The sequence below is a fragment of the Eptesicus fuscus genome, chromosome 10 (genome assembly GCF_027574615.1).
Source record: "Eptesicus fuscus isolate TK198812 chromosome 10, DD_ASM_mEF_20220401, whole genome shotgun sequence".
Lineage (NCBI taxonomy): Eukaryota > Metazoa > Chordata > Mammalia > Chiroptera > Vespertilionidae > Eptesicus > Eptesicus fuscus.
Window position 1 is genome coordinate 75,523,530 of NC_072482.1, and position 26,103 is coordinate 75,549,632.

Genomic DNA, 26,103 nt, shown 5'->3' on the forward strand with positions numbered 1-26,103 from the left:
CTGTTTCTCTGAACTATACTACTGAGGTAGAATACAGAAAACATTTGCTTTGATAAAGTTTAACCTGGATATCTTGACTTTATGTAGGCCAGAGGTTGAAACTGAAACACTTGCTGGGCCAGGCAGGAATTAGAAATAAGTAAAGTGGGTTGGGTGGCAAATTGCCTTAAGCAATTCATAGTCACAAGGACCAAACTGAAAAATATCAAGAACCAGTAAGAGTGCAAGTGAAATAAAGCCGCAAAACGGAGAACATTTGCCTAGTGGCTTGGGATCGCAGTCTCCTCAGGGGCCAGGAATGGTTCCTATGCTCCATGTTATATGGATGTAATTCATGTTAAGCAACTAAATGAGGATAAATCATTAGCTCGCAGGGACCAAAACTTAAGACCTATGATCTCCGATGAGATTCCTTCCCTAACCCACCAGACTCCTGCTGTCCTGTTTAAACAGTCCGCTTTATGAGGGTGGAGGTTAGTGATGCCAGATACACAGACTGGGGAATGTTTGCTGTAGTGGAATAGTGTGGATAGAGTCTCACCCTGCCATGCATGAAAGGCAGATTGTAGCCCAGAGGTAGGGGCTAGAGAACCCTACATGCCCATGACTGTGAGTGAAGCCACACCACTAAGCACCCAAAGGTGATACGGCCTGGGGAGGTCAGCGATGCAGCCAGCGCTCCCGAAAGGACTGCAGGCCCAGAATAGTGTGGATGGGCCCACGTGTGCACGACAGGCCTGCCGTGCTAACCTAGGTACAGTACAGGGTGGTTCCTTTAGCTGCCAGAGGCTATGGACAGCTGTGGCCGCATTTGACCATCCTCCTAGCCACCCAGTTCCAAAGCTCAGAGATTTGGGGACTCCTCCATCCTCCTTCATTTTCAGTCATTTGTTAAATCTTATCAAATCATTCCAGCTATCCTTCCCACCATCCCTTTCATTCCATTTTCACAGTCCCCACCATGCTCTCAACAATTTTCCCCTGATGGTACAAGCAGCCTCCTAATGTCTTCAGCTTTGTTATTTTTTGACTGGTCTTTCATAGAAACTGCTAAATTCCCCCAAAGTAAAGGATGCATTGACATTCAAAGCCTTCCACCACCTGGCTTCTACCTAGTTTCTTTCTTTTTTTCTTTCTTTTTTAAATATATTTTTATTGATTTCAGAGAGGAAAGGAGAGGGAGAGATAGCTAGAAACATCCATGATGAGAGACAATCATTGATCGGCTGCCTCCTGCACGCCCCCCACTGGGAATTGAGCCCAAAACCTGGGCATGTGCCCTTGACCAGAATTGAACCTGAGACCCTTCAGTCCACAGGCCAATGCTCTATCCACTGAACCAAACCAGCTAGAGCTGGCTTCCACCTAGTTTCTAATCATTTCTCCCATGAGCCTCCTATTCCCAGGAAATTATTCAATCAGCAGTTGCTTAAACATCCCTTTTAGGTTTTGCTTCCAGACCTTTGTTTGCATTGTCCCTCCCGCCTTGGATACCTCTTTGCTGCCTGCATACCAATCCAAACACTGTTAAGAGTTTTAAAAACTGATTCAAGTCCTCCCTCTACTTTGAAACCTTGGTCAATGACTTTGCCCACAGTATTGATTCCTCCTTTCAATGCTGACAAAATTTAATAGCTATACTTCTATTCTTCATACTAGGTTTAGAGTTACTTAATATCAGGTTCCACATCGCTATCTATATGTCAATGTCTGGCTCCCTAATCAGAATGTAAAGTCCCAGCAATCAACAAGTTTCCCTTGTGTCCTTATAATAACCAGGGCAGCGTTTGGGAAGTAAACAAATGCTCCTGAAATACTTGTTGGGGCCATCCAAGACAAACAATCAAGGAGGACTTTTCTTTCTCCTGAATACACAGAGCTGGATTCAAATTAGTATTTGCGGGATCACTTTACATCCTGTAATAGTGTTCAGGGGACATTTTCTAAAGCCTCATTAAAGCAGTTTGAGAAGCAAAATTACATTTTCCTACATATAAAGAGTTTTTGCTTGCTTTTGAACATCAGGTAACCTGAGATGGGAGGGAACCAACTGCCTGGGCTAATAAGAGACAAGCATTTTGAGAATTTCTGTTTGTATTTTAAGAAGGACTAATGACTTTAGCATTTACTGCTAAAATGATTTATGGAAAGTCATATACAAATTATTATGATTAACTCAAAAGTAAATCAGGAAGAAGTCCATATGTTCTGACTTATTTTCCTATATCAGCATTTAAATGTGGATAGGCATTTATATTTATTGATTTTGGATCAATGTTCTTTAAATCAGGGTAAGAGGTAACAGAGAAAGATGGTCATAACTGTTTCCTTTCTAGCAATCTTACCAATATTGCAACTTGCCATCAATTATAGGCATTTTGTAGAATTAATACTTTGGCTCATTTCTCATATCAGTGGAGTTTGTAATGATTTATTCCCAGAGCTTATCCAAAATTTCTGGATATCTCACATCTCCCTACATGTGCTATTCTGATATACCCTCCTTTAATATTATAATCCTTCTCTCCTTATTCAATTGCCCCTATCTTTCTAATGACTTCATGTTATAATAATTTACAAAAGCACTTCTGGATTTCAAAACTATAGGGATTAAGCAATCAACAGTGACCCTCCAGAGATGACCCTTTTCCTTTCAACTTCACACTCCAACACTTTCAGTTCTACCAAGCAAGGAAATTTTATCTCCTTTCTCTCCAAGGATGCATTGGAAATAAGTTGAAAAACAATACCACTTCTATTAGAAAAATGACTTTTTATGATGGCTCCTCCAAAAAAAAAAACCTATAAGGATTTACATAAGTCAGAAGTTCTATTGACTTTGTAGAACTCACAATGTTAAAGGATCTTTTTTATTCATTAGTTTCAAATAGTTCTGTATGCAAAACAGTGAAAGTACTTATTTTCTTTTTCAGACTGCACATGCTGTTATTTATTAAATAAATAAACTTTAATGACCCTCATTAAACTTTAATAAATCTAATTATTGTTGAAGTTGTTAGTTGTAATAATGGCATGATGGTTATGCCAAAAAAAATATCTTCTGTTAGAAATACATTCCTAAAGAAATTACAGATGAAATGTCATGATTCTGGAATTTGCTTTAAAATGTTCCAGTCTATAAAAGAGAGGAGAGATGAAATAAGATTGAAAAATGTTGATAGTTGTTAAAACTAGATGATAGCTACATAGAGATATATTATATTGTTTACTTTTGTGTATACTTAAATGTTTCATATAATGAAATGTTTGAACACTCCATAATGTTCTACTGTTCTTGTTATATTATTACCTTTTCACCCCTCTCTATCACACTTCCAAGGTGTATATCCTACTGTATATCCTTTCCTAGGGAAAGAAGGAAAGAACCAAAGAGCCCACTGTGGATTCAGCCAGGGGTCAAAGGTCAAATTCAAGATGCTAGTCACTTCTTCAGCCACAGGGGTCTGTGAAGACTGAGCAGGATTGACATCTGATAATGAATTTTCTCACTTATGTGAAGCACCTAAAACTACAGGAGTCAGTTTTAGGGCATTGTTCATAAGTTGTTGCAGTATATACAGTAATTAATGGGTTTATATAAATTTGTGCTGAAAATTCACTATGTGTACTTTATAGATAATTTGCTGTGGGTACTTTGGAGCTTGGGGATCATGGAGAATTGTGTATTCTATCTATATATATAAAACCCTAATATGCAAATAGACTGAACAGTGGAACAACCAAACAACCAGTTGCTATGATGTGCACTGACCACCAGGGGGTGTGTATAGAACATGGTGGGAGTTGGCAGCAGGTGGCAGAGCACAGAACATGGTGGGCATTGGCCATGGTGGGATAGTGGAGCAGGTGAGTGGGGGCATCAGACCAAGGCAGGGCACCAGTCACTATCATCGAGGCGAGCCTCTGGTGGTTACTGAAAATTCTTTGCTCCTGTATGCTGTGTTCTCGCCCGGCACTCACACCCGCTGCCGGCACTGGAGCCGCCGCTCGCACCCTCTGCCAGCACCTGGCATCTGCCCTAGTCACTCAGCACCATCAGTAGGTGTGAGCGGCGGCTGATGGCCTCGATCTCCCCTCAGGGCTTCTCCACCTCCCCCTGCTCCTGAGGGGCAATTGGGGCAGCAGCCACCGCTTGTACCCACTGATGGCACCGGCCCCACTTGCACCCACTGCTGGTGCCGGCCCCAATCGTACCGCACCGTCAGCAGGTACAAGTGGGGCCGGTGCCATCAGCGCATGGGAGCGGCAGCGATGGGAGTGAGGCTGCTGGCAGACAGGGAACCGGGGCCACAGCGGGAGGAGCCAGGCAGGGGCATGGAGGATGGGCCAAGACCCATCCCTGTGCCCACTGCAGCCTCACAGCCTATAGTTCCTTTTAAGGTGCACAAATTCGTGCACTGGGCCCCTAGTTATACTGTAAAAACCCAAAGAGCAAGAATAAATTCTTGATGGCCTTGAATTTAACAGAAGCAGCTTCAACCTGTAGAAAATATTTCAAACAAATAGTGATAAAGAATCATTCATAAGTAAATTAGATTTGGAAGAATGACATCTGTTTGATACGAGGACACAAGGTAATTAGAGCTCAATGCAGAAAAAAATGCTTATATGTAGCAGTTTTCCTAAATAAGTCTATAGTTATAAAATCAATTAGGACTTTTTGGATAAAAAATATTAAAAAGTAGCTAAATAATAGAGAATTATTTATAATTCTTAGAAAACTTTTAATTATTCACATCTGGAAATAATGCTTATAGTATTCCCCAAGAGTTGTCTCTCGAAACCAGTTCCTTATTTTACTGGCTGTTATCTGGCCTTTGCCTGGGAACTCCCAGGGGATTAGCTCACATGCCAGAGAGGATAACTTCTGGGGCAGTGTGATCTCAGTAACAAGACAAAATCATTTCATAAGGAACAACAAAAGGGAAAAGGGCTGCTAACCTGGGAATGGAAGACTAAGGTGACACAGAATAGCTACTTTCAAATATTTGCGATATCCTATATAAGAAAAGCCTAATATGCAAATCGAATGGTGGAAAAAACAGAGGAATGACCGGTCGCTATGATGTGCACTGACCACCAGGGGACAGACGCTCAATGCAGGAGCTGCTCCCTGGTGGTCAGTGCGCTCCCACAGGGGGAGCACCACTCAGCCAGAAGCTGAGCTCATGGCTGGTGAGCACAGTGGGAGTGGCGGGAGCCTCTCCTGCCTCTGTGGCAGTGCTAAGGAGCAGCAAGCTGAGCGGTAAGGAATAGTGAGCAGGCGGGTGGTAAGGAGTGAGGGTTCCTGGACTGCGAGAGGGATGTCTGCCTGCCGACTTAGGCCCGCTCCTGCAGGTGGACATCCCCCGAGGGGTCCCAGACTGCAAGAGGGCGCAGCGCAGGCCAGCTGAAAGACCTCCCACACCCCCAGTGCACAAAATTTCATGCACTGGGCCTCTAGGTCTGTTCCATGCAGAATCAGTTTGTTTTTCTATGTCAGAATGCAGGAAGTTTCAAGGATCCAGATTTCAGTTAAACTAACAAAGAGCTTTCTAACAATATGGAGCAACAACTTAGTAGAATACATACATACTTTAAAGAAATTTATACTTAGGCTACTTAGTGAAGTTGGAGAAATATTTTGCAGCTTGCTCACAATGTCCTCCACAGAATGGTGTTAGTCCACACATGAATTTTTTCTTTTTCTTGAGATTTACATTGTGGTGATATTTTTCACCACAGTTTTACTTCTAAAATTATGTTTTCTATAAATTAATAACATTTTACATTACCATAAAATTCCACTAATAATCCCACACATTTTTATGCACGAAATACTTTATGTGCATATCTAATATTTTATCAGATATAGATTTTTAAAATTGTAAGAACACTTAACATGAAATCTATCCTCTTACCAAATTTGCAAGTGGACAATGCAAATTTAATAGTGTTAACTATAGGCACAATGTTGTTCAGCAGACTTCTAGAACTTAATCATCTTGTATAACTGAAACTTTATGCTTATTGACTAGCAACTCCTCACTTCCTCCTCCCAATCCCTGCTTCTCTGAATTTGACTACTTTAGACACCTCTTATAAGCAGTATCTGTCCTTCTGTGTCTGGCTTATTTCACTTAGCAAAATGTCCTCAGGTTTCATCCATGTGGATGTGGATGGTAGAGTTTCCTTTTTTAAGGCAGAATAATATTTCATTGTATGTATCTACTATATTACTTTTATCCATTCATGTGTCCATGGACATTTAAGTTTTTTCTTCACTTTAGCTATTGTGAATAATGCTGCAGTGAACCTGGGAGTGCAAATAACTCTTCAATATTCTGATTTCCACACATTCTTTGACATCAGGTCACAACAAGAGAAAGGGTTTGTGCCAAATTATAAACCGATGCACTGCTTCCCTCAACAATAAAGACTTGTTATGGAAAAACAAGTCAATGGAACTGAACAATATATATAGTGACATTTTTTAGTCCTTTGCAATGAAAAGAATTTATCCAATAAATAATAAATACTAGAGACTTCAACAGTAATCAAATTATCTCACTATAAAGTAGATTTAAATGGAATGTCCTTTTGAACAGTAAGACTTATATTTCCCTGATTGAGAATATGTTTGAAAAAGCACACATCACAATAGTAGAAAGTTGAAAAAGAAAGGATAATTGCTGCTCCCTGGAACTTACTGTAAGAAATCTATTAGTTGGATGTGCACTAGGCAGACCTTTATAAATAAATAATATGTATTACATATACACATGTGCTACTATTTAAAAATATAGATTCTGGCCCTAGCCAGTTTGGATCAGTGGAAAGAGCATCAGCCTACGGACTGAAGGGTCCCGAGTTTGATTCTGGTCAAGGGCATGTACCTCTGTTGCAGGCTCAATCCCCGGCCCTCATCAGGGCATGTGGGAAGGCAATCAATCGATGTGTCTCTCTCACATTGATGTTTCTCTCTCTGTCTCTGTCTCTCTCTCTCTCTCCCTTCCACTCTCTCTAAAACTCAATGGGAAAATATCCTCAGGTGAGGATTAAAATCCTATCTAATAAAAGAGTAATATGCAAATTGACCAAACCTCCACTACACCCACAAGCCACGCTGACCAGCCAATCAGGAGCGAGTATGCAAATTAACTCAACCAAGATGGCTGCGGCCACAGAGCAAGCAGGAGGCTTGGGCTTCCCTGGCGATGGAGGAAGGCAAGCTTTCTGCCCACCCTGGCCAGCACTGGCCTCCGCTCAAGGCTACAAAATTTCAATTATAGAAGATAAATAAATCCCAGATACCAGGGCCTCTGCTTGGGTCACTGAGGGGTGTGGCCAGCCTGCAAACCACCACAGGCCCCTTGCCCAGGCCACACCATGCCCCAAGGGAACCCCCACCCTGATCTGGGACACCCTTCAGGGCAAACCAGCTGGCCCCCATCTGTGCACTAAGCCTCTATTCTATCTAATAAAAGAGTAATATGCAAATTTACCATCACTCCAACACACAAGATGGCTGCCCCCATGTGGACACAAGATGGCCACCACAAGATGGTCAGCAGGGGAGGGCAGTTGGGAGGGACCAGGCCAGCAGAGGAGGGAAGTTGGGGGTGACCGGGCCTGCAGGGAAGGGCAGTTTGGGGCAATCAGGCTGGCAGGGGAGCAGTTAGGCATCAATCAGGCTGGCAGGGGAGTGGTTAGGGGGTGATCAGGCTGGCAGGCAGAAGCGGTTAGAGGCAATCAGGAAGGCAGGCAGGTGAGCAGTTGGGAGCCAGCAGTCCTGGATTGTGAGAGGGATGTCCTACTGGGATCAGGCCTAAACGGGCAGTTGGACATCCCTCGAGGGGTCCCAGATTGGAGAGGGTGCAGGCTGGGCTGAGGGACACCCTTCCCAAACCCCGTGCATGAATTTCGTGCACCAGGCCTCTAATATATATATGATGTTATGATTATAAAAGAAGAATTTATTTTAAAGTGCTACTGAATTAAAATTAGTTCTTCCTTAATATATATTTTTCCAAGCATATAGAGTAAAAGTACCATTTTTGTTAGGTAGAAATCCAAAACACTTTTTTGTATGTGATGAGTGTTCTTACACTAATACGTTTGTTAATTATTCAGGGCCTCTGCATACAGCAGATTGCACAAAGCACAGGGGTAGAAGGGTGTGCGTTGGGACTGAACCCCAGCCCCATGTGCTTACCCAGCCATGAGCCCTGGCAGTGAAACTGCGTCAGGCCTAGGGTGACCAACCATCCCGGTAGGCCCAGGACTAAAAACCCTATATCCTGGGAAACACGTCAGTCCTGGTCAACCTGGGGTGGTTGGTCACCTATTTGGGGTAGAGATGAGCCATGTGTGTTAGAGTCAACCTTGGAATCTTGCCTGTGGAACTGTACTCCCGACACAGCAGAAATCGTGAAGCCATTTTTACATTACTTCTTTTCTCCTTATGTTTTCAAGGTAAAAGAACCATGTACTCACGCCAACATCCTGACCAAGCCTGATCCAAGAACCTTCTGGACTAACGATGACTCAGGTATTATTGGGAAAATGCTCTCTGGTCCTGCGATGCCCAGAAAGTGTTCTGTAGTAAAGTGCTGCACGAAGACAAGGCTTAAGGGCAATTTTTGGTTTTGCTTGTTTGTACCTAGTCCATCACTTGAATATACTTCACAGTTAATTTTTTTTTAATGATACAGGACCCTTTATGACATCTTTTTCAGTAGCTAAAGCATATATACCATCAGGTGCAGCTTTCTGGATTTTGAAGTATATTCAAGTGTTGCGGGGAGAGGACAGAGAAATGAGTTTGGCCCTAACTGGTTTGGCTCAGTGGATAGAGTATCGGCTTGTGGACTGAAAGGTCCCAGGTTTGATTCCAGTCAAGGGCATGTACCTTGGTTGTGGGCACATCCCCAGTAGGAGGTGTGCAGGAGGCGGCTGATCAATGTTTCTCTCTCATTGATGTTTCTGACTCTCTGTCCCTCTCCCTTCCTCTCTGTAAAAAAATCAATAAAATATATTTTTTTTAAAAGAAAAGAAAAGAAATTAGTTTGTTTCCTGGAGTGGGTGACAGAGGAACAGGATAAGGAGGGCAAGTAAACCCATCCCAGTTTGTCTTCCAGGGAAAGGAAGGGATTAAAATTCCTAAGGTAAGTCACACTTCAGAATGCTTCGTGTAGGGCAGGTATGACTTATTCTATCAATCCAGGTGTACAAATCTAATCAGAATCAGAGGAATGCCACTTTCTAAGATCAGAGAATATGCTTCAGGTTATATAATCATACTCAGATAAAGGGTAGGATATGTTCTTATAGGAAATAGAAGATATCTTTTCATTCCTTTTCACAAACACATTGAGCCATAGGCCTAATTATACCAAGTAAAGACATTGAACATGAAGAGGGGAGGTTGAGCAAAAAGATCTAAAATAATTGAGAGAGTGCTACTAGTGCTTTCACCTTTTCTAATTAAATGGAGAGCCAGTGCTGACACCTATTATTTGCAGTAAGCCTCCTAGCTTTACAAAGTACATTCACAAAAAAATCTAATTTAGTGTTTATGGCAGGCCCGTGAGAGAGGAGAGCAGCCTGTCCTTCCTCTCCCTGAGTGAGAGATGAGATCAGAAGCTGAAAGGGGTTAGCCGACTTCTTTAAAGCTCCTAACCAGAAAATATGAGGCTGAGGAGTGAGACTAAGAGCCTGTGTGCCCAGTTCTTTATTTCACTTCCTAGGAAGAAGCAGCTCTCTTGTGAGAAGCAGCGTGGGCTAAATCTGTGCTTTAATCTTTTCTTCATAAAAGAGAGTCAGAAGAGAACATGCTTATTAGCAGAAGTGAGAGGGGTTCAGGAGAGGAGTAAAAAACTCTCTGATGCCTTCTTTTCAAAGACCAGGCTTATGGTCTAAAGTTATTATCAATTTCGTCTGTCAACAGAATTGTTCTGTCTTGTTTTATGTCTTTTGAAGAAAGATGAATAAACATGAAAGTGAATCGGCTTATTCAATGCCATCATTTTGGTCCATTAGTGGAACAACCACAAAATCAATAAGCCATCCACTGGCTAAGACTGCTATTAAGAGCCACAGCACAAATATTGTGAAGAAGCTGTGGAGAATAAAACGTTACAATTAAAAAATAAATGATTCTCAAAGTTCCATAACGGAAAAGGAATGGGAGGGGAATCTGTACAGGACAGGTCCGGAAAAATGATGCTCGGCCACTTCTCAGAGCTGGAGAAATGTTACAAGAAACACTAGTGCAGAACATGAAGAGAAATGGAAACAGGAATACTCATCTAAAAAACTTTTTAAAAATTATTTTTGTGTCATCAATGGGGTTATATAGTGTCCCTCCTACAGCAGCTCATCTAATGAAGAGCCTCCTAGACTAGGATCTATGCCTAGTGACTCTTTTAGTGAGGGTAGGGGCTAGTGTGATTCAATGAATTACTAAGACGGGAGTATTAAAATCTCTACTTTTCGTGGTAGAATTATCTTTTGGGTTTTTTTTAATTCAGTCAATTTTTGCTTCATATATTTTGAAGTTCTGATATTAAGCACATATATACTTCTATAATTGCCATGATTTGTCCCTCTTTATCTTAGTACAAATCTTTGTTTGAAGTCTACTTTTTCTGATATTAATATCAGAAGCCAGTCTTCTTACGCCTACTTTCGCATGATATCTTTTCTATCCATTTATTTCAACCTATCTGTGTCTTGTAGTTAAAGTGCTTCTCTTACAGACCTCATACACTTAGGTTTTCCTTTAAATTCTGACAATCTCTGTTTGTTTGTTTTTATTTGGAATGTTTAGACCACTTATACTTAATGTGATAGTTGACCTCATTAGATAAAAACTATGCCATCATGTTATTTATTTTCCTCATATCCCTTCTCTTCTTTATTTGCTTGTTCTTCCTTTCCTGACTTCGCTAAGATTATTTGAATATTTTTAAGAAATCAATATTAATTTATCTATTGACTTAGTGGTGGCTCTAGGGATTACAATTAATAACTTTTTAAGTTTTCAAAGGCTACTGTAGAAATAAGATTCAGCATAGGTCCATTTCCTCACTCCCCCTCCCACCCTTTACATTATGGTTTTCAAAAATGTTGCTTCTACATATGAAATAAAGCCTATAGTATAGTGTGTTTCAAGAAAAACAAGAGGAAAAACATATTTTATATTTACTCTGATGTTTACCACTTATGATGCTTTTCATTTTTTCTTGAAGATCCAAGTTTCCCAAAGGGATAATTTTCTTTTAGTGTGGAAAAACTTCATTTAGCATTTCTTATAATGCAATGATTCTCTGGCAATGTTTATATCTTAGTTCTCTTTTCTCTTAATGATATGCATTTGTAAATAAAATATATCTTTCTTTCTTGAAAGATATGTTTTCTAGATCTGAAATTCTGAATATTCTTTTTTTCTTTCATGCTTTTCTGATCCCTATAGTTTCTAAGGAGAAGTCAGTGATTATTTAAATTATTGTTACCCTGAATGTAATGTGTTGTCATTCATTGGATGTTTTAATTTTTTCCAATCTTGTGGTTTTTATCAGTTTGACTGTAATGTGTTTAGACTATGATCTATGATTTTAAGATATATATCCTTCAGATTTAAGAAATTAAAACATTCTTCTAATCTATTAGTAGTTTTCTTAAGAATTTGAATCTGAGGGATGCAATTGTTTCTGCTGTGGTTTCTACACAGCAGTGTGCCCTTTCTTCTTCAGCATATCAGCACTCTAACTAAAACTTTTCCTAAATGCCTTCCATTCTGTTCAGTTCAAACACAAGCTAAAGCAACTCCACAGCCATCCTTCTGCAACATGCAAATTTATGAGCCTGTAAATGCATTCGTTACAAAGGCAATATTCTAGTCACAGTATGAATTTTACTATGGTAACCTTTTTAATCCTGAACTAATTGTGATAAAATGATTCCATAATTTTCCATGGAAAATACATTTCAGTGAATGGAATATTTCCAGTCAAAGCCAACATCATCAGAAAGCATTTTACTTATTTAACCTAGTATTATGGTCTCTTGATACATAGCTTAAGGAGATTAAATATTAGAGGTAACTTGTCCACTTTGCTTATTTAAAAATAGAATTTAAATTTTAAAAATATTTTTGTTTTAATGTAAGGAATTACTGAAGTTTTAGCTCACCCTGAAATCTGGGTGAAATTATTTTCATACTCACTCTCTTTTTGCATCAATTACCAGGGAACAGGCCTGGCATGCTCAGTAGCCATATGCAGATATTGATAGTTGGAGAAACAAAAGTAATATTTAAAAAGCTTTTTCAAAACATAATATAAAAGTAGCATATGTTTATCATAGGAAATAAATGGAAAGTAGAAAAAAAAAGAAAAGTAATCACCCATAATCCTACCACCCATACTTTTTTCATTGGACTTGAGTCTCTCATGCATTCCCAGCATTTGTTCTGAGAAACGCAAACAGGCTGCACAAGTTTAGCTATTATCTTTGTTTTTAGGCTTTAAAATTTAAGTTGTTTTTGCACGCCTTTTTTTTTTTTTTCTATGCTGGCCCTACAGTGGCCTATAACATCCTCTTAAATTAGAATTTCAAGGTAGGATGGGTTTCCCCATACTTTCAGAATGTGTGTTTTTCCCAGTACTATTATTGGCGACACAGATCATATTCTTTGCTTAGCGGAAGTCAGGTAATGAAATGGTTAAGCAATAAGGCTGCTTTTGCACTCATTTTGCCCGGTGAAAATGTAAGTCCCTGATGTCCTCCCTGGGCTTTTACGTGAAGTCTCCTTTTAACAAGAACATGCAGTTGCAGCACTGTGATGCTCAAAATGTCCAGATTTCTTTCAAGAAAGAAAAGTAAACAGAATGAATAATTCTTGTGCAAAATTTTCCCCAGAGATAAAATTTAGTTTTCGCTTATATTTTCAAGATTATGCATTATTTCTTGATATTTTCTAATGATTCACCATATTTTAAAATTCAGCCCAAATTTCTGGAGATGCAGAAATCATTACAAAGTGGTATATTCATATTTATTCAGGAGCAGTAATAGTTTATGTACCAAATGGAGAAATAAATGATTTGGTTTGAAAACAGATGGGCCACAGAAGTATTTGATTATTTCAGAGAATATAAAATTAGAACATTGAGTTAATATAAAAAAAGGAAGGACTTCATTTATAGATTTTTTAAGTGAAGAAACATAGTTTCTAATTTATTTTCAATAAAGCAAAAACACTCTCATATTTACACCTAGTAAACAGTTGCTTTATCCCTCAAAGTATGGCATTATCTAACCAAAAAGAAAAATATGATAAATGGTAAACATGATCTGTTTACATGGAAACTTTCCATCTGATATATGGTGGCCTGTGTAGATTCTGTCACTTGCTATTAGAGATAAATCACTTACTTAAACATCTATGGATACATGAAAATCTTTTAAGCAGACTGACCTCTTTTACTGAGGTCCTAACTACTAAAAAAGTTGGCTATCTCAGTAATAAAAGTCATCTTACCCGCAGTGAGGAGTTCCAAAGATCGCCTAATGCTGTGAGTGGGAGCAGAATGGGCATGGCCTTCAGAAAGGACAGGGCACAATCAGAGGAACTCCGTACTCATGCTGCTTTTGACTTTCCTTATTTCCCCAGCTCACTTTTCAAAATTGAACTTGGTATTCATTCCCTCTGTCCAAGTTCAGGTAGCCAGTCATCCTCGGCGCCCTGAACCACATCTCCTTCGGTCAACTGAGCTCACCTCAGAGCTGACCGCTGGCCACTTGGCCATGCTTCCCAGTGAGCTCTGGGTGGAGCAGCAGGACCTGCTCAACAGTGTGCCATCTGCTGTGATAAGTGCCTTGAACTCTCGTGTAAGGGCACCTGAGTTGGCTATCCACTTCAATGCTTGCTACCTGTGTGTGTGTCTTTGGACACATGATTTCACCCTTCTGTGCTTCCATTTCTTTCACCTGCAACAGTAGAATATTAGTAATAGATCCTAGAGGTTTGTGAGGGTTAAAGAAGATAATGCTGGGAAAAGTACTTAGAACTATACGTAGCATATAGTTTACTGGTCAATTTATGTTAGCGCTTCTTACTTGGAGAAAGAATTATGTCATTTATACAAACCTGAATGGATCCCCTGCTCTATTATAGGGACTACAAACTGTGGGTTGAAAGAATAATATGTTTTCTTTTGCCATTGCTGTTACTATTTTGTACTTTGCTAGATCTATAACATGTTTTTTTCTCCCTGAACCACAGAGCTCATCATTCACTATCTTCTGTTGTCTCAGGCCCCAGACTGATAAGCTTCCTGAAAATAGACATATGGCTGGCCATAATATCCTCAAACTAGAGAGAACCTGAGATATCACTTAGTCCTTCAGATAAAATATTGCTTTCATAAGCAAAGATCTGTCAAGTTTTGCGTGACTTGAACCATTACAATGATTTAGAGGGTTCTAAGTTCATGGACTGGTATTTATTCCAGTGAGCGGCAAAATGTCATTTCAAAACCCCTCTGTTTAAAGATGCTGAGTCATGCTCATATAGCATTTAAGTATGTTCGACAGCAAAGTTCGACAAATCCGATACTCGTGATTGTCCTACTGCCAAGCGTGTGAACGTGTGACTAACTTACTCAGGTTAGCTCAGCAGAGAAGCCCCCTGCTTTATTCCCTTGGATTGTGTACATTTAAAGTGTAGTTTTCTGAAGCTTTACAGTGAGAGCAAACTCTGTTTCTGCCTTTGTTGAACTCTCAATTTTCTCTTCCTCTTTGTTATGACCGAAATTACTGTTATTTCTGCTGTTTTACTTAAGGCTAAACTAACAGTGTTTCACAATGGCTGGGCTTTCTGATTCCCCAGGGCTCTTTTAAAATATTTTCACACAGTATTTCCTTTTCCCCTTTTATCCAAATCATTCATTTCATGTCTGAGATCTTTAATTTCCAGAGTACATATTATTATGGTTACAGTGGTACCAGTGAGCCAGGCCAGTAAGCCAGGACAAGCGGAATAGGGAAACTGAGACATTTAAACAGCAGTTTGCAGCCATCCAGTAAATCCTATCTTTCATAAACCAGGGACACTTAAGAGTGAATGGTTTGTACTTCTCTCTAACCAGAGGGTAAGCAGCTTAAATCATCCCACTTAGAAAGATAGATAGCAGACATCCAATTAGTGCCATTTGCCAACCACACCCAAGGACAGATGAAGAGAATAAACCTTATGTTGGTGCATCAGCAAAAAGCTGATGAATATTCTATTGAGATCCCCTCCTAAGACCAACCCTAAACTCCCAGCCTTTAAAACCCCTCTCAAAACAAAGATCCCACTGCTCACTCTCCCTCCCATGAGCATACTCTCCCCTCTCCCCACCTTCTTCCCCCACAGGCATGCATCTCCTAAACCTAAGGGACCCCACAAGGCTTGCAACCAGGACAGTAATGGGCAATGGTAGTTTGTCCCAGACAAACTCCCCAAACCTGTCCCCAAGGCCCCTTTTCTCTAACTTCTTAGTGAGCCAAAGCAGCCCAGCCTCAGCTCATTTCCCCAGCCCTTCCTTGTTTCACTATCTCCAGCTTTAATAAATAATAAATCTCTAAAATTCATCTGGGCTTGTGTTGTGAAATTTTTCCTACGTGACGTCAAGAACCCCACACTTGGCCCTACGCAGACCTGTTCAGGGCCAGGTCCCCTTTCTGGTAACACTAGGAACATTTCTCACTTAAAAAATGCCAGGAGCCCGGCCAGCATGGCTCAGTGGTTGAGCATCAACCTATGAACCAGGAGGTCATGGTTCGATTCCCAGGCACATGACCAGGTTGCAGGTTTGACTCCCCATTGTGGGGCATGCAGGAGGCAGCCATCAATGAATCTTTCTCATCATTGATGTTTCTATCTTCCTCTCCCTTCCTCTCTGAAATCAATAAAAATTTTAAAAATAAAACTAAAAAATACAAGAAAAGTAGATTAAATGCAACTTCATACTTTTAGCAGTTATTTTTCCCATATTTTAATAAACCTTTTCTCCTTTTATTAGTTTGCATCAGACTATTAATAGCAGATTTTTAAAATATAGTGAGTTTTAGTTGCAGCTAATGTTAAAATGTCCTAATGTGTTTTATTTTAAATGTGCTGAAGGATATGCAGCCTTTAACAGATTTCTTTTTGCCTAAAAAGAGTGTCCCTTGATACATGCTACATAGTACATAAGACAATATTTCAGTTTATACGTCTATCATAGGAAAAATAAATAAATCCAAAAAATAATTAACATTTGGATTTTTGCTCTTAATAACTGAAGCATTTTACCTAGTCATATATGAACAGTTTTCAAACTCTGAAGAAAAATTGTTTTATATCTTTAAAATTATCCGTAACAAGGAGAATAGGCCAATGACAAGTAATGAAAACAGGCTATCCCGGGAATGAAGTGGCCCACAGAGGAGGCAGGGGCAGGATGGAGAGTGAGGGATTGAGCATGGAGGTGTGGGATGGATGGGGGCAGGAGAAATGCAGGGAAATAGAGTTAGTGTGAACCTGGGAGGCTCCAAGATGGGAACAGAATTAGAATTTAGGGCCGGGTGCCCCTTATAAAACTCATTTATAAAATAAATGTTGAAGCCAATCAACTCTAAGGTTCTTATTCTGAAATTTCTTTATACTATGAAGTAGACATTGACTTTAAAAAGAAAATTAGAAGGATTTGGGGGAAAAAATGGTTTAGGGTGGGCTAGGGCCCTTGAAATAGACTTCAATGAGCAATGTCACTCTGGGATTCCGTGACCCTCTCTTCTCAGAAATACAAGGCAATCAACTCTTTTCCACTGATTAAAATTTCCACTCTTAGAGAAAAAATTTTATATTAATAATTTAGCTGCACTGCTCTTACAGGTCTTTAATCACATAACATACAGTTTTCAAATTATTCTTCTATCTCTAATCTCATCTGATCTTTCCAAATGCCCTGTGGGTTTTGGATTAGCAAAATGGTTGTTAAACCTCAGGATACTTGAAGATATTAAGTGATCTGCCCAAAGCTACTTATTGAGTTACAAAATCTAAGACAGAACTGAAGTCAGATTTCCTGGAAACTCCTCCAGTTCTCTTTCTACAGCTTCAAAAAGGTACAGGGAAGCTTTGCAGTGAAAGTAGCTTTAATGTGGGCACCATTGTTTTGGGAAAGAGCAATGTTTTAAATTTAACTTAAAGGGTAAGATTTAAACTGAGATGTGATCTTGCCTTTAGGTGGGGAGCTGGGAAAAGGAGAACATTAAGGCAAATGCAGGGTTTGTTTTACAAGAGTGAGAAATAACATGTCCTTTTCTGTTCAGTGCTCTGCTAGGTTCTATAGAGGAGATAATTGAAAACTCAGGGAGCTAAACCAGCCAGACACAGGTAGACTAACTATGAATAAAACAGTGTACGCCAGTGATGGCGAGCCTATGACTCGTGTGTCAGCACTGACACGCGTAGCCATTTCTGATGACACGCGACCGCTGAGGCGGCCGCATGCCGAGGATGAAACATTTGCGAAATAATGTTTTTTCCTCCAAGTGACACACTACCCGAGTTATGCTCAGTTTTTTGGCAAAGTTTGACACACCAAGCTCAAAAGGTTGCCCATCACTGGTGTAAGCATAAGTTAAAATAATGACAGCTGCCTACAGATTCATGAGAGATTTTCATTTGGAACAGGGAGGGAGGCAGATTATTTTTCTGGTTAAAAGCAGAACTTTTGGTGACAGAAAAACCTAGATTTGCATTCTGGTTTTGCCTTTACTAGTTAGGTTGTGTCACAAAACTGTTTACCTCTTTAAGCCTCATAAGAATGCATAAGGGGACTGTTATGAGGGAGATGACCAGACCTCGGGTCTTGTTTTCTTGAGGGAAAGATTTTAATTAAGAGACAAAGTGTAGAAAAGCAAGCAAGAATTTATTGATGGCAGCAAAACTATACTTAGGAGAATGAAACAATGAAGGGCATAGAAGCAACAGGAGAGCCTAGGCTGAGCTGCCTTAGCTCACTGGGAAGTCAGAGAATAGGGGCCTTGGAAGACAGGTTGGGGGTTAGCCTGGGACAGACCAGCTGCCACTGCCCATTGCTTCCCTGGTTGCAAGCATCATGGGGCGGGAGATGGGGAGAAGGGAATGGCAAGGGCATGTGTGCTGGGACTTTCACTTTCAGGGTTTTAAAGGCTGGGCGTTTAGGGCAAGTCTTAGGGACAGATCAGTAGAATATTCATCAGCTTTATGCTGATGAACCAAAATGAGATATATTCACTTAAATTTGTCTGTCCTTGGGTGTGGTTGGCAAATGGCATTTAATTGGATTTCTGTTCTCTGTCTCCCAGAGTGGGGTGATTTAAGCTATTTACCCTCTGGTTGGGAAAGAGAGGTACAAACCATTTACTCTGAGTGCCCTTGATTTAGGGAAGATAGGACTTACTAGGTGGCTGCAAATTGCTGTTTAACTTAGTGTTTCTATTCTGCTTGTCCTGGAATTTTCCTAACTTCTTACTATTCTATAATAGGGACAGTAGCAGTTTTTATAAGGTCATTATGAGGATTAAATGAGACATTGCATAAAAAGCACTAAAGCATAGTGTCTGCCACTTAATATAATAATTGAGTGTTAGCTATTATAATAGATGCACTAAATTGTGGCACTTATCAGTATTGAAACCAGATAATCAATGGGTATTAAGCAGAGACAGGGTTGAACCATATATGAGCATTTATTCCAATACTACCAGTGGTATGGGAGAGCAGCAGGTCATCCACAAAAATCTCTAGCTCCCCATAAGCCAGCTGCTTATATTGGGAAGGACAAAGATTACATGGAGAAGCAGGAATCACAAACATGGGAAGTAGGCAACAAGAGCTCCGGTGGAGCTGAGGCAGGACTCCATTTTTGGGCAACAAGGTTGTTAATCTTTCCACGATATTAGGTAGTTCTTGACTAGGGATGGACTGCATTCCAAGGTTGACTCCCAGGGGCAAGGTTGACTCCCAGGTCCCAAGGGCATACAACTCCCAGCCAGGTTAGAATGTGCTTTCTCTAATCAGAACAAAACAATCACAGTGAACAGAGCATTATTAGTATTTATTTTATTTCTTGTAACTCATAGTTAGTCCCCAATTTTCTATTTCTGCCCCCAACAACTGATGCTAGTTGACAATGATAGAGATTGCCTTGGAAGTGCATGTGATTTTAGTGAAAAAAATCAAGAGAGCTCAAATGGTTATCAGGAATATTCATAGTTCCTAAGGTCCTTTTGTTACGGGACAGGAACCTGCCCAGAGTGGGTCTGCCTTTGGGTAGTGGTATTGTGTGGGTTGTTGACTTCATGCAGAAAAAGAGTTCATAACATGAGTCCAGGTGATTTTGAGAGTACATTTATTAAAGCTGGGGACAGTGAAAACAGGAAAACTTCGCACAGAAGAAGCAACAGGAGAGAGCGTAGGCTGGGCTGCCTGGCTCACTGAGAAGTCAGAGAAAATAGAGTTCAGGGGGTTAGCATGAGACAGCTGCTGTTGTTGCTCAGTGCTCCCCTGGTTGTGAGTTTCATGGGGCCCCTTAGAGCTAAGGAGATGCACACCTGTGGGGAAGAAGAGATAGAAGGGAAAGGCGCTGGTGTGCTCCTGGGAAGAAGCACACACACTGGGTCCTTCATTTGGAAGGTTTTAAAGGCTGGGATCTTAGGGGAGGATCTTAATAGAATATTCATCAGCTTTTCCAGGTGTGTGCTTTCAGGGTCCTGGTCTCCACTGATTGGTCAGCGCCAGGGCCGGGTGTCATTAGTCATTGTAGCTTGTCCTGGTTTTGCTGCTTCTCTGGGCCTGGAGCTGAAATACAACTGAGGCCTCCATGTTAAATCAAGGGAGGAAAGGTCAGGAGGTCTGAACTGTATGATCAGCGATATGGAAGGTCAGGGGGTCTCACCACATGATCAGCGATATGCCAGGAAAAGCAAGGCCACTCAGGGGGTGAAGTCCAGCGCCCGTTTTGCTCATTGCTGGGTACCTGGAGCTTTCTGCCCTGGTGACCTTCTATATTTAGCTATAAATTGCTCAGCCAATTTGTTCAGCTATCTGCCTCAGTTTCTCTATTCCACTTGGCAAGGGATTTTTCTACCTTTTTCCTATACTGCCTCATTTTTAACACTAATAGAATCCGTTGACAATTCTATGAAAAGTATGAAGTGAGGCTGGCGGTGCTATTCGAATAAAAAAAACAACTTTCCTGTATATACAATATTTTAAAACTTTAAAACAGAGAAAACAGACATTTGGTGTGCTGGCTACAAACTGAACTGTCTTCATACACATGAGTATATGAATACAATAGAGCTAAGGTGTAGGGTGGTTCGGTTATTGTTAGAAATGGCAGTGAGTCCACAATTATCCAGTCACATGCCTTCACCCACTCTCTTTGTGAGACAAATTATCAAAAAGCCGCCTGTGAAAATCAGAAAGGATTGCTCTGTAAGGAAAAATAATTGGTTCATATGTGGAAGATGAGATGTTAGATCCAGCAGCACCATGTTCTGACAAGGCTACCTGTGCTTGACACTACTCCTAGAAGTGGTCTAGTTATGATTCCTTTAAGTAAATGTGCTTTCTAATATTTTAAAAACATTAATATTTTAATGTGTAATATACAGTGCATGCTGTATATAATGTGAATATATGCATGATATAATGTGTGTGATATGAATTCTAATTCTCTGTAACTTTTAAGAAAAAAAGATAGAGCAGTCCTGGGGAGCCCTACAAGATCCCTGTCAACCTTTAGAAACCAATAATCCTAAAGAGAATTTCCCACAAAAGTTGTCTAGTGCTAAGACAATGCCTTCCATCCATTTTTACTCAACATTTTCACATATATTAAATGGATGGTCAGGTAGTGTGGTTAAGGCATCACAGAAATCTTTCTTTAAATTTTTGCTTGATAAACTGATGCAGTGCCCAGTTTTCTTAGGGTTGCAAATAATATTGCAAATTACTAGCTAGAAAGAGAGTGGGAAGGCAAGGAAAAGCAACAAAACCTAAATATCAAAGCTAGCCAGGAATGTTTTAAAAATAGTAAAATGTACCCAAATCTTCTAAGCACTAAGAAAGAAGTAAATGAAGATGTAGAATACTCAGGAAATAAAACTCCAAGTGTTTAGTATCATGCCAGTGGGTTATTGCATTTTCATACCTCTGTGTGAGATGAAGTTTGTGTGTCATGCCCTTTGCTGTGGGTGACACCAGCAAGTCACATATAATTACAGCTGCAATACTATAGCCCCTTCCTGAAACATAGCTGAGGGATAGTGGGAAGGCATATTCTCTCAGTGGGATGAACTTGAGAGCAGTTCACCTGCTTGTTCATTTTGCTTGGAAGGAGAAGTGGCCAGACACGTGATTACATACCAGTTCATGGGCTGCAGCCAGTGGTTTGGCTGGATGGTCAGGCAATTGGAAGTGGAAAGAACATGATTAGAAATTGGGGGACAATGAAGTCTGGGGAAGAGGTATGTGGATAAACCTCTCTGAATGGACAAGAAATGCGAGGATATGTGTCCCATGGGAATGCTTGTCAAAGAGCGACCTCAGCAGAGGAAGGTTTTAGTGATCAAGTGGATAGGATGACCCACCCCATCAGCGCTGAATGGGCTAATGAATGAAGTGGCTATGGTGGCAATGATGGATGTTATGCATGGGCTCAGAAACACGCACTTCCAGTAACCGGGGCTGGTCTGGAGAAGTCCACTGCTTAGTGCCCAGTCTGCCAGCAGCGGAGACCAACATTGAGCCCCTAATATCACACCGTTCCCAGAGTGATCAGCCAACAGGTTAATTACATTCAACCCTCCTGTCATGGAAGGGGCAGCTTTTTATTTTTAATCTGGATACAGATTTGCCTTCCCTGTGTGCAATGCTTTTGCCAAAACAACTTGTTCATGGACTTCTAGAATGCCTGATCCACCACCATGATATTCCATGCAGCATTGCTTCTGATCAAGGAACTAACTTCACAGTGAATGAAGTAAGGCCATGGGCCCCAGGCTACTATTCTGAAGCAACTTGGCTTGATACAATAGTGGAATGCCTTTCAAAGACTCAGTTAGAGTGCCAGCTAGGTGACAATATATCTTGCAGGGCTGGGGCAAGGTTTTCCATCAAGTTGATTATAGTCTAAATTAGCATCCATATTTGGTGCTGTTTCTCCCATAGCTGGGATTTACAGGTCCAAAAGTCAAGGTGTAGAAATAGGAGTGGCACCACTCACTATTAGCGCTCGTGACCTATAAGCAACATTTTTGCTTCCTGTCTCTCCAATCTTATGCTCTGCTGGGCTAGAGGTCTTAGTTTAAAGGGAGGAATTTTTCCACTGGGAGACTCAACAATGATTCCACTGAGCTAGAAATTACTCCAGCTTTGGGCTCTCTGTGACCCTTAAATCAACAGACAAAGAAGGGAGGGAGTGTGCTGGCTGGGATGATTGATCCTGGCCACCCATAACTTGGATTGCCACTCCACAATGTAGGTAAGGAAAAGTATGTTTGGAATACAAGAGACCTCTTAGGGTGTCTCTTAATATTACCATGTCTGTGAATAAAGTCAATGGAAAGCTACAACAACCCAACCCAGGCAGGACTACTAATGGCCCAGACCCTGTCTGGAATGAAAGCTTGGGTCACTCCATTAGGTAAAGAACCATGACCATTGAGGTGCTTGCTGAGGACAAATAGATAGTAGAAGAAGACAGTTAAAAATATCAGCTACATGACTAATTAGAGAATCAAGGATTATAATTATCATGAATCTTTCTTCCTTACTTGTTATGAATATGTTTGTGTGTATGAAGTAAATGTCTTTATTTTCTTCCCTCTCTTATCCTCTTGTCATGTAACATAAAGTATATTAACTTTATATCACAGTATAAAGATATAAAGAATTAAGAATTAGGAACTTTACAGCATAGTATTTAAGTTACAGGATATCAGGGAGAAGAGTAAACATCCCTCAAGGACTCTGCATCCTCTTCTGGGATAAAGGTTAATAGGTTTTCAACCTAATAGTCATTCTGCTATGGGTTTAAAACTGCACACCAGGCACTGCACAATAGGGGCCCTTTAGTCAATGTCTTACCATTGTGCAGAGAAGGATATTTACAAAATAAATAAAGTAGAAGGGTTTTGTATCAAATGTTCATTCAGGCTTTCTGACAATGTGAAAGTTATGGAAGAACTTTACAATTTCAAGATTGAAATAAAACACTGTGATGTGGCCATGTTAATGCCGTGTCCTCAGGCTAGATGAGAAGTTTGTGGGGAAAGTTGGTTGAAGAACAGAAGTCAAACAGGTTATGGTAGCATTCTTTTCTATTAAACTCAGATGGTATCATTAATGAAGAGGGTTTTCCCTCCCTTTATTCTTATGTATCTGCAAATACAGTGTGACATTTTGCTGTCATCACCTGCCGAGGGTACATGTGCTTCTACAGCTATGCAGGATAATCCTAGAAAGCTGGGAGGGGACCTGGCAGAGCACCAGGCTGCCTCCCTGACTGAGCTAGAACACTCTTGGGAGGATAGCTTGCTATCACTTTCTTTAAACTCTAAAAAAAGGCAATTCTCCTTGGTCAACTGCCAATGTCTCATAAATACGATCATCCCACACCTGCAAAACTGAGGAGGTTCATAAACAGAATAGGCCAGAGGGCCTTCAGCTAAAAACAGAAGTAAGGAATCATGGTACCCAATGGGCTTCTCGTTTTAAGAATTTATCTTTATAGACAGCAAAGAATTGGGGGTAAAGGAGAATGTAAAAAAGGAGAGAAAAAGAGGATATGTCTTTTTGACTCATTGGAACATTATCTGTGGTTCTTGAAACAAGAGACTAACCTGACATTTTAAGCAAGCTGGATGAATGAAAGCCTTGATGGCCATCCTTCCAATGGTTTGATTCTCTGAACCTGACAAAGTGTCCATTCAGTGGTATCTGTGAAAAATATCAGCATCTACTTTAGTTTTCTTGAAAAATTGTTATTCAATATGATTGTTTAATGATCCCTTTGGACCAAAAGAATAGTCTTAATTTAAAAATCTTCACTGTATATCATAAAATCTTGTCCCTCAGATTTCTGAAGCAATTGATAGCATAATATGTAATAAAATAGCTAAAAATCCAAGGTTTTTTTTTTGTTTGCTTTGATTTTGTTTTGCTTTTTAAAAATAATATATATATATTTTTTATTTCAGAGAGGAAGGGAGAGGGAGAGAGAGATAGAAATCAATGATGAGAGAGAATCATTGATCAGCTGCCTCTTGCACGCTCCACACTGGGGATTGAGCCTGAAACCTGGGCATGTGCCATGACCTGGAATCAAACTATGACCTCCTGGTTCATAGGTTGATCCTCAACCACTGAGCAACACTGTCCAGGCTGTTTTGCTTTTTATAGTGAGTTATAAAATGACTGTTAGGGAAATGTACCCTTGATTATGTGAAGGAAGGAAAACTAAAGTTGATTGAGAAGCAGTAATGTGCCCAGAAATATATATGGGGGATATCATTAAATCATTTTACTTATTAAGCACTTCCTATTGTCCAGACACTCTTCTGGGCGTAGGAATGCTATGGAGAATAAGACAGGTCCCATCCCTAGAGACTACTTTCTAGTTTGGGGAGACAAACAGTAAACCCAAGAAGCATGTCAGATAATAGGACTATTATGCAGAGGGTTGAAATAGGGTGAATGACAAAGGACAGCCAGTTGCTTACACTAGGTTCCACTGTGTAAGTGGTGTTTCTCTGAGATCTGAATGGCAGGTAGGATCCAGCCATGTGAGTATCAGGAGGAAAGCATTCCAGGTGGAGTCACAGCACAGACAACGTCCCCAAGGCAGACACAAGCTTGTGCTGCTAAAGGAACAGAGTCAGGATGGCACCAGCCTGGAGGACAAAGGGGAGAGGGAAAAGAGCGGGAGTGGAGAGGGATGTGGTTGGAGGATGCTGGGTAGGTGAGAAACATGGATTGTACTGTCCAGTATTTAGGAACTCAAGGTCCAGGGAAGCACCTGAGATTCAAATAACAAAGAGCACAAAATCTCTGCCTAAAGCTACAGTGAGGGGAGGCAGAGTGGGATCCAGAGGATTAGCTGGTGTGGAGCATGATGACAGGAAGCCATGGGATGTGGTTCTGAGTTATCCGAAGTTCCTTTTAGATTTCTCTTTTCCCAGACATCACAGAACTGCACACCATTAGAGCTGCAAGAGAACTTCCAGCTCATTCCTCACTTGAAAAAGTGAATATTCTAAATGGTTAAACATGCCTAAGCTTGCATGTTAATGGCATGAAAGCACAACAGCCTTAGGAAAAGTAGAACTTTCTGTAAGCTTACCTTTTGGGAAAGCGCTGTTCAATTTAACCAAATAGATATAGACCATGCCCGAGTGTGGCAATACTGATTATCTTAGGCATTCTTGTTAGGTCCAAGCCTTAGTACAGCACCTGGCACAAAGGAGGTGCTCCATAGAAGTCTGAATGATTAAAAGTAACAGGCCATGACCCAAGGGAACTTGTTTCTCTTTCTATAACCGAAGAATAAGCTGAGTGACCTAGAAAAGGCATCTTCTGTGTTAGTTGGCCTTCTCTGACCTTCTTCCAATAAGTTTACCCTCTCTGTCTGTCCATATTTACACCTACTATTTCCCATCCACCATGAGCAATTGAAAATCCTTTTGGGTTAGCTTTTGGCTTCCTCTCTGCTTTTCCATCCAACACTTAAGCCTCTACTTCAAACACCTGGTAAACAAGTGTTTATTCTGTTATCATTTAGTTCTTTGATCTAGCCCTTTCTGGAGCATTGTCTGTGGGGAGACCAAGGGAGGAGTGGGAAGTCTGGAAAACAAAGTGGGTTATCTTTTCAGGCCTTAATGGAATTCCCATCATTCAGGACTATTCGTGGCCCATCCTTGGCCCAGCAGAGTCAGGGGTGTTTATGTGCTTTAAACACAGCACATACCATTGTTATTTTGACTTGTTGATGTGTTCTGTTGTAGTGGCATGTGTAG

The 26,103-nt window shown here is 40.5% G+C and overlaps 1 protein-coding gene across 2 annotated transcripts in view; it reads left to right on the top strand.

The window, feature by feature from the left end:
- SGK1 (serum/glucocorticoid regulated kinase 1) overlaps positions 1-26,103 on the top strand; it is a 105,973-nt gene that overhangs the window by 65,866 nt on the left and 14,004 nt on the right. For both annotated transcript variants that reach the window (XM_054721990.1, XM_054721991.1), the window contains one exon: positions 8,476-8,551. In XM_054721990.1, coding sequence (XP_054577965.1) covers positions 8,476-8,551 — 76 coding nt within the window. The remainder of the gene's footprint in view (positions 1-8,475; positions 8,552-26,103) is intronic.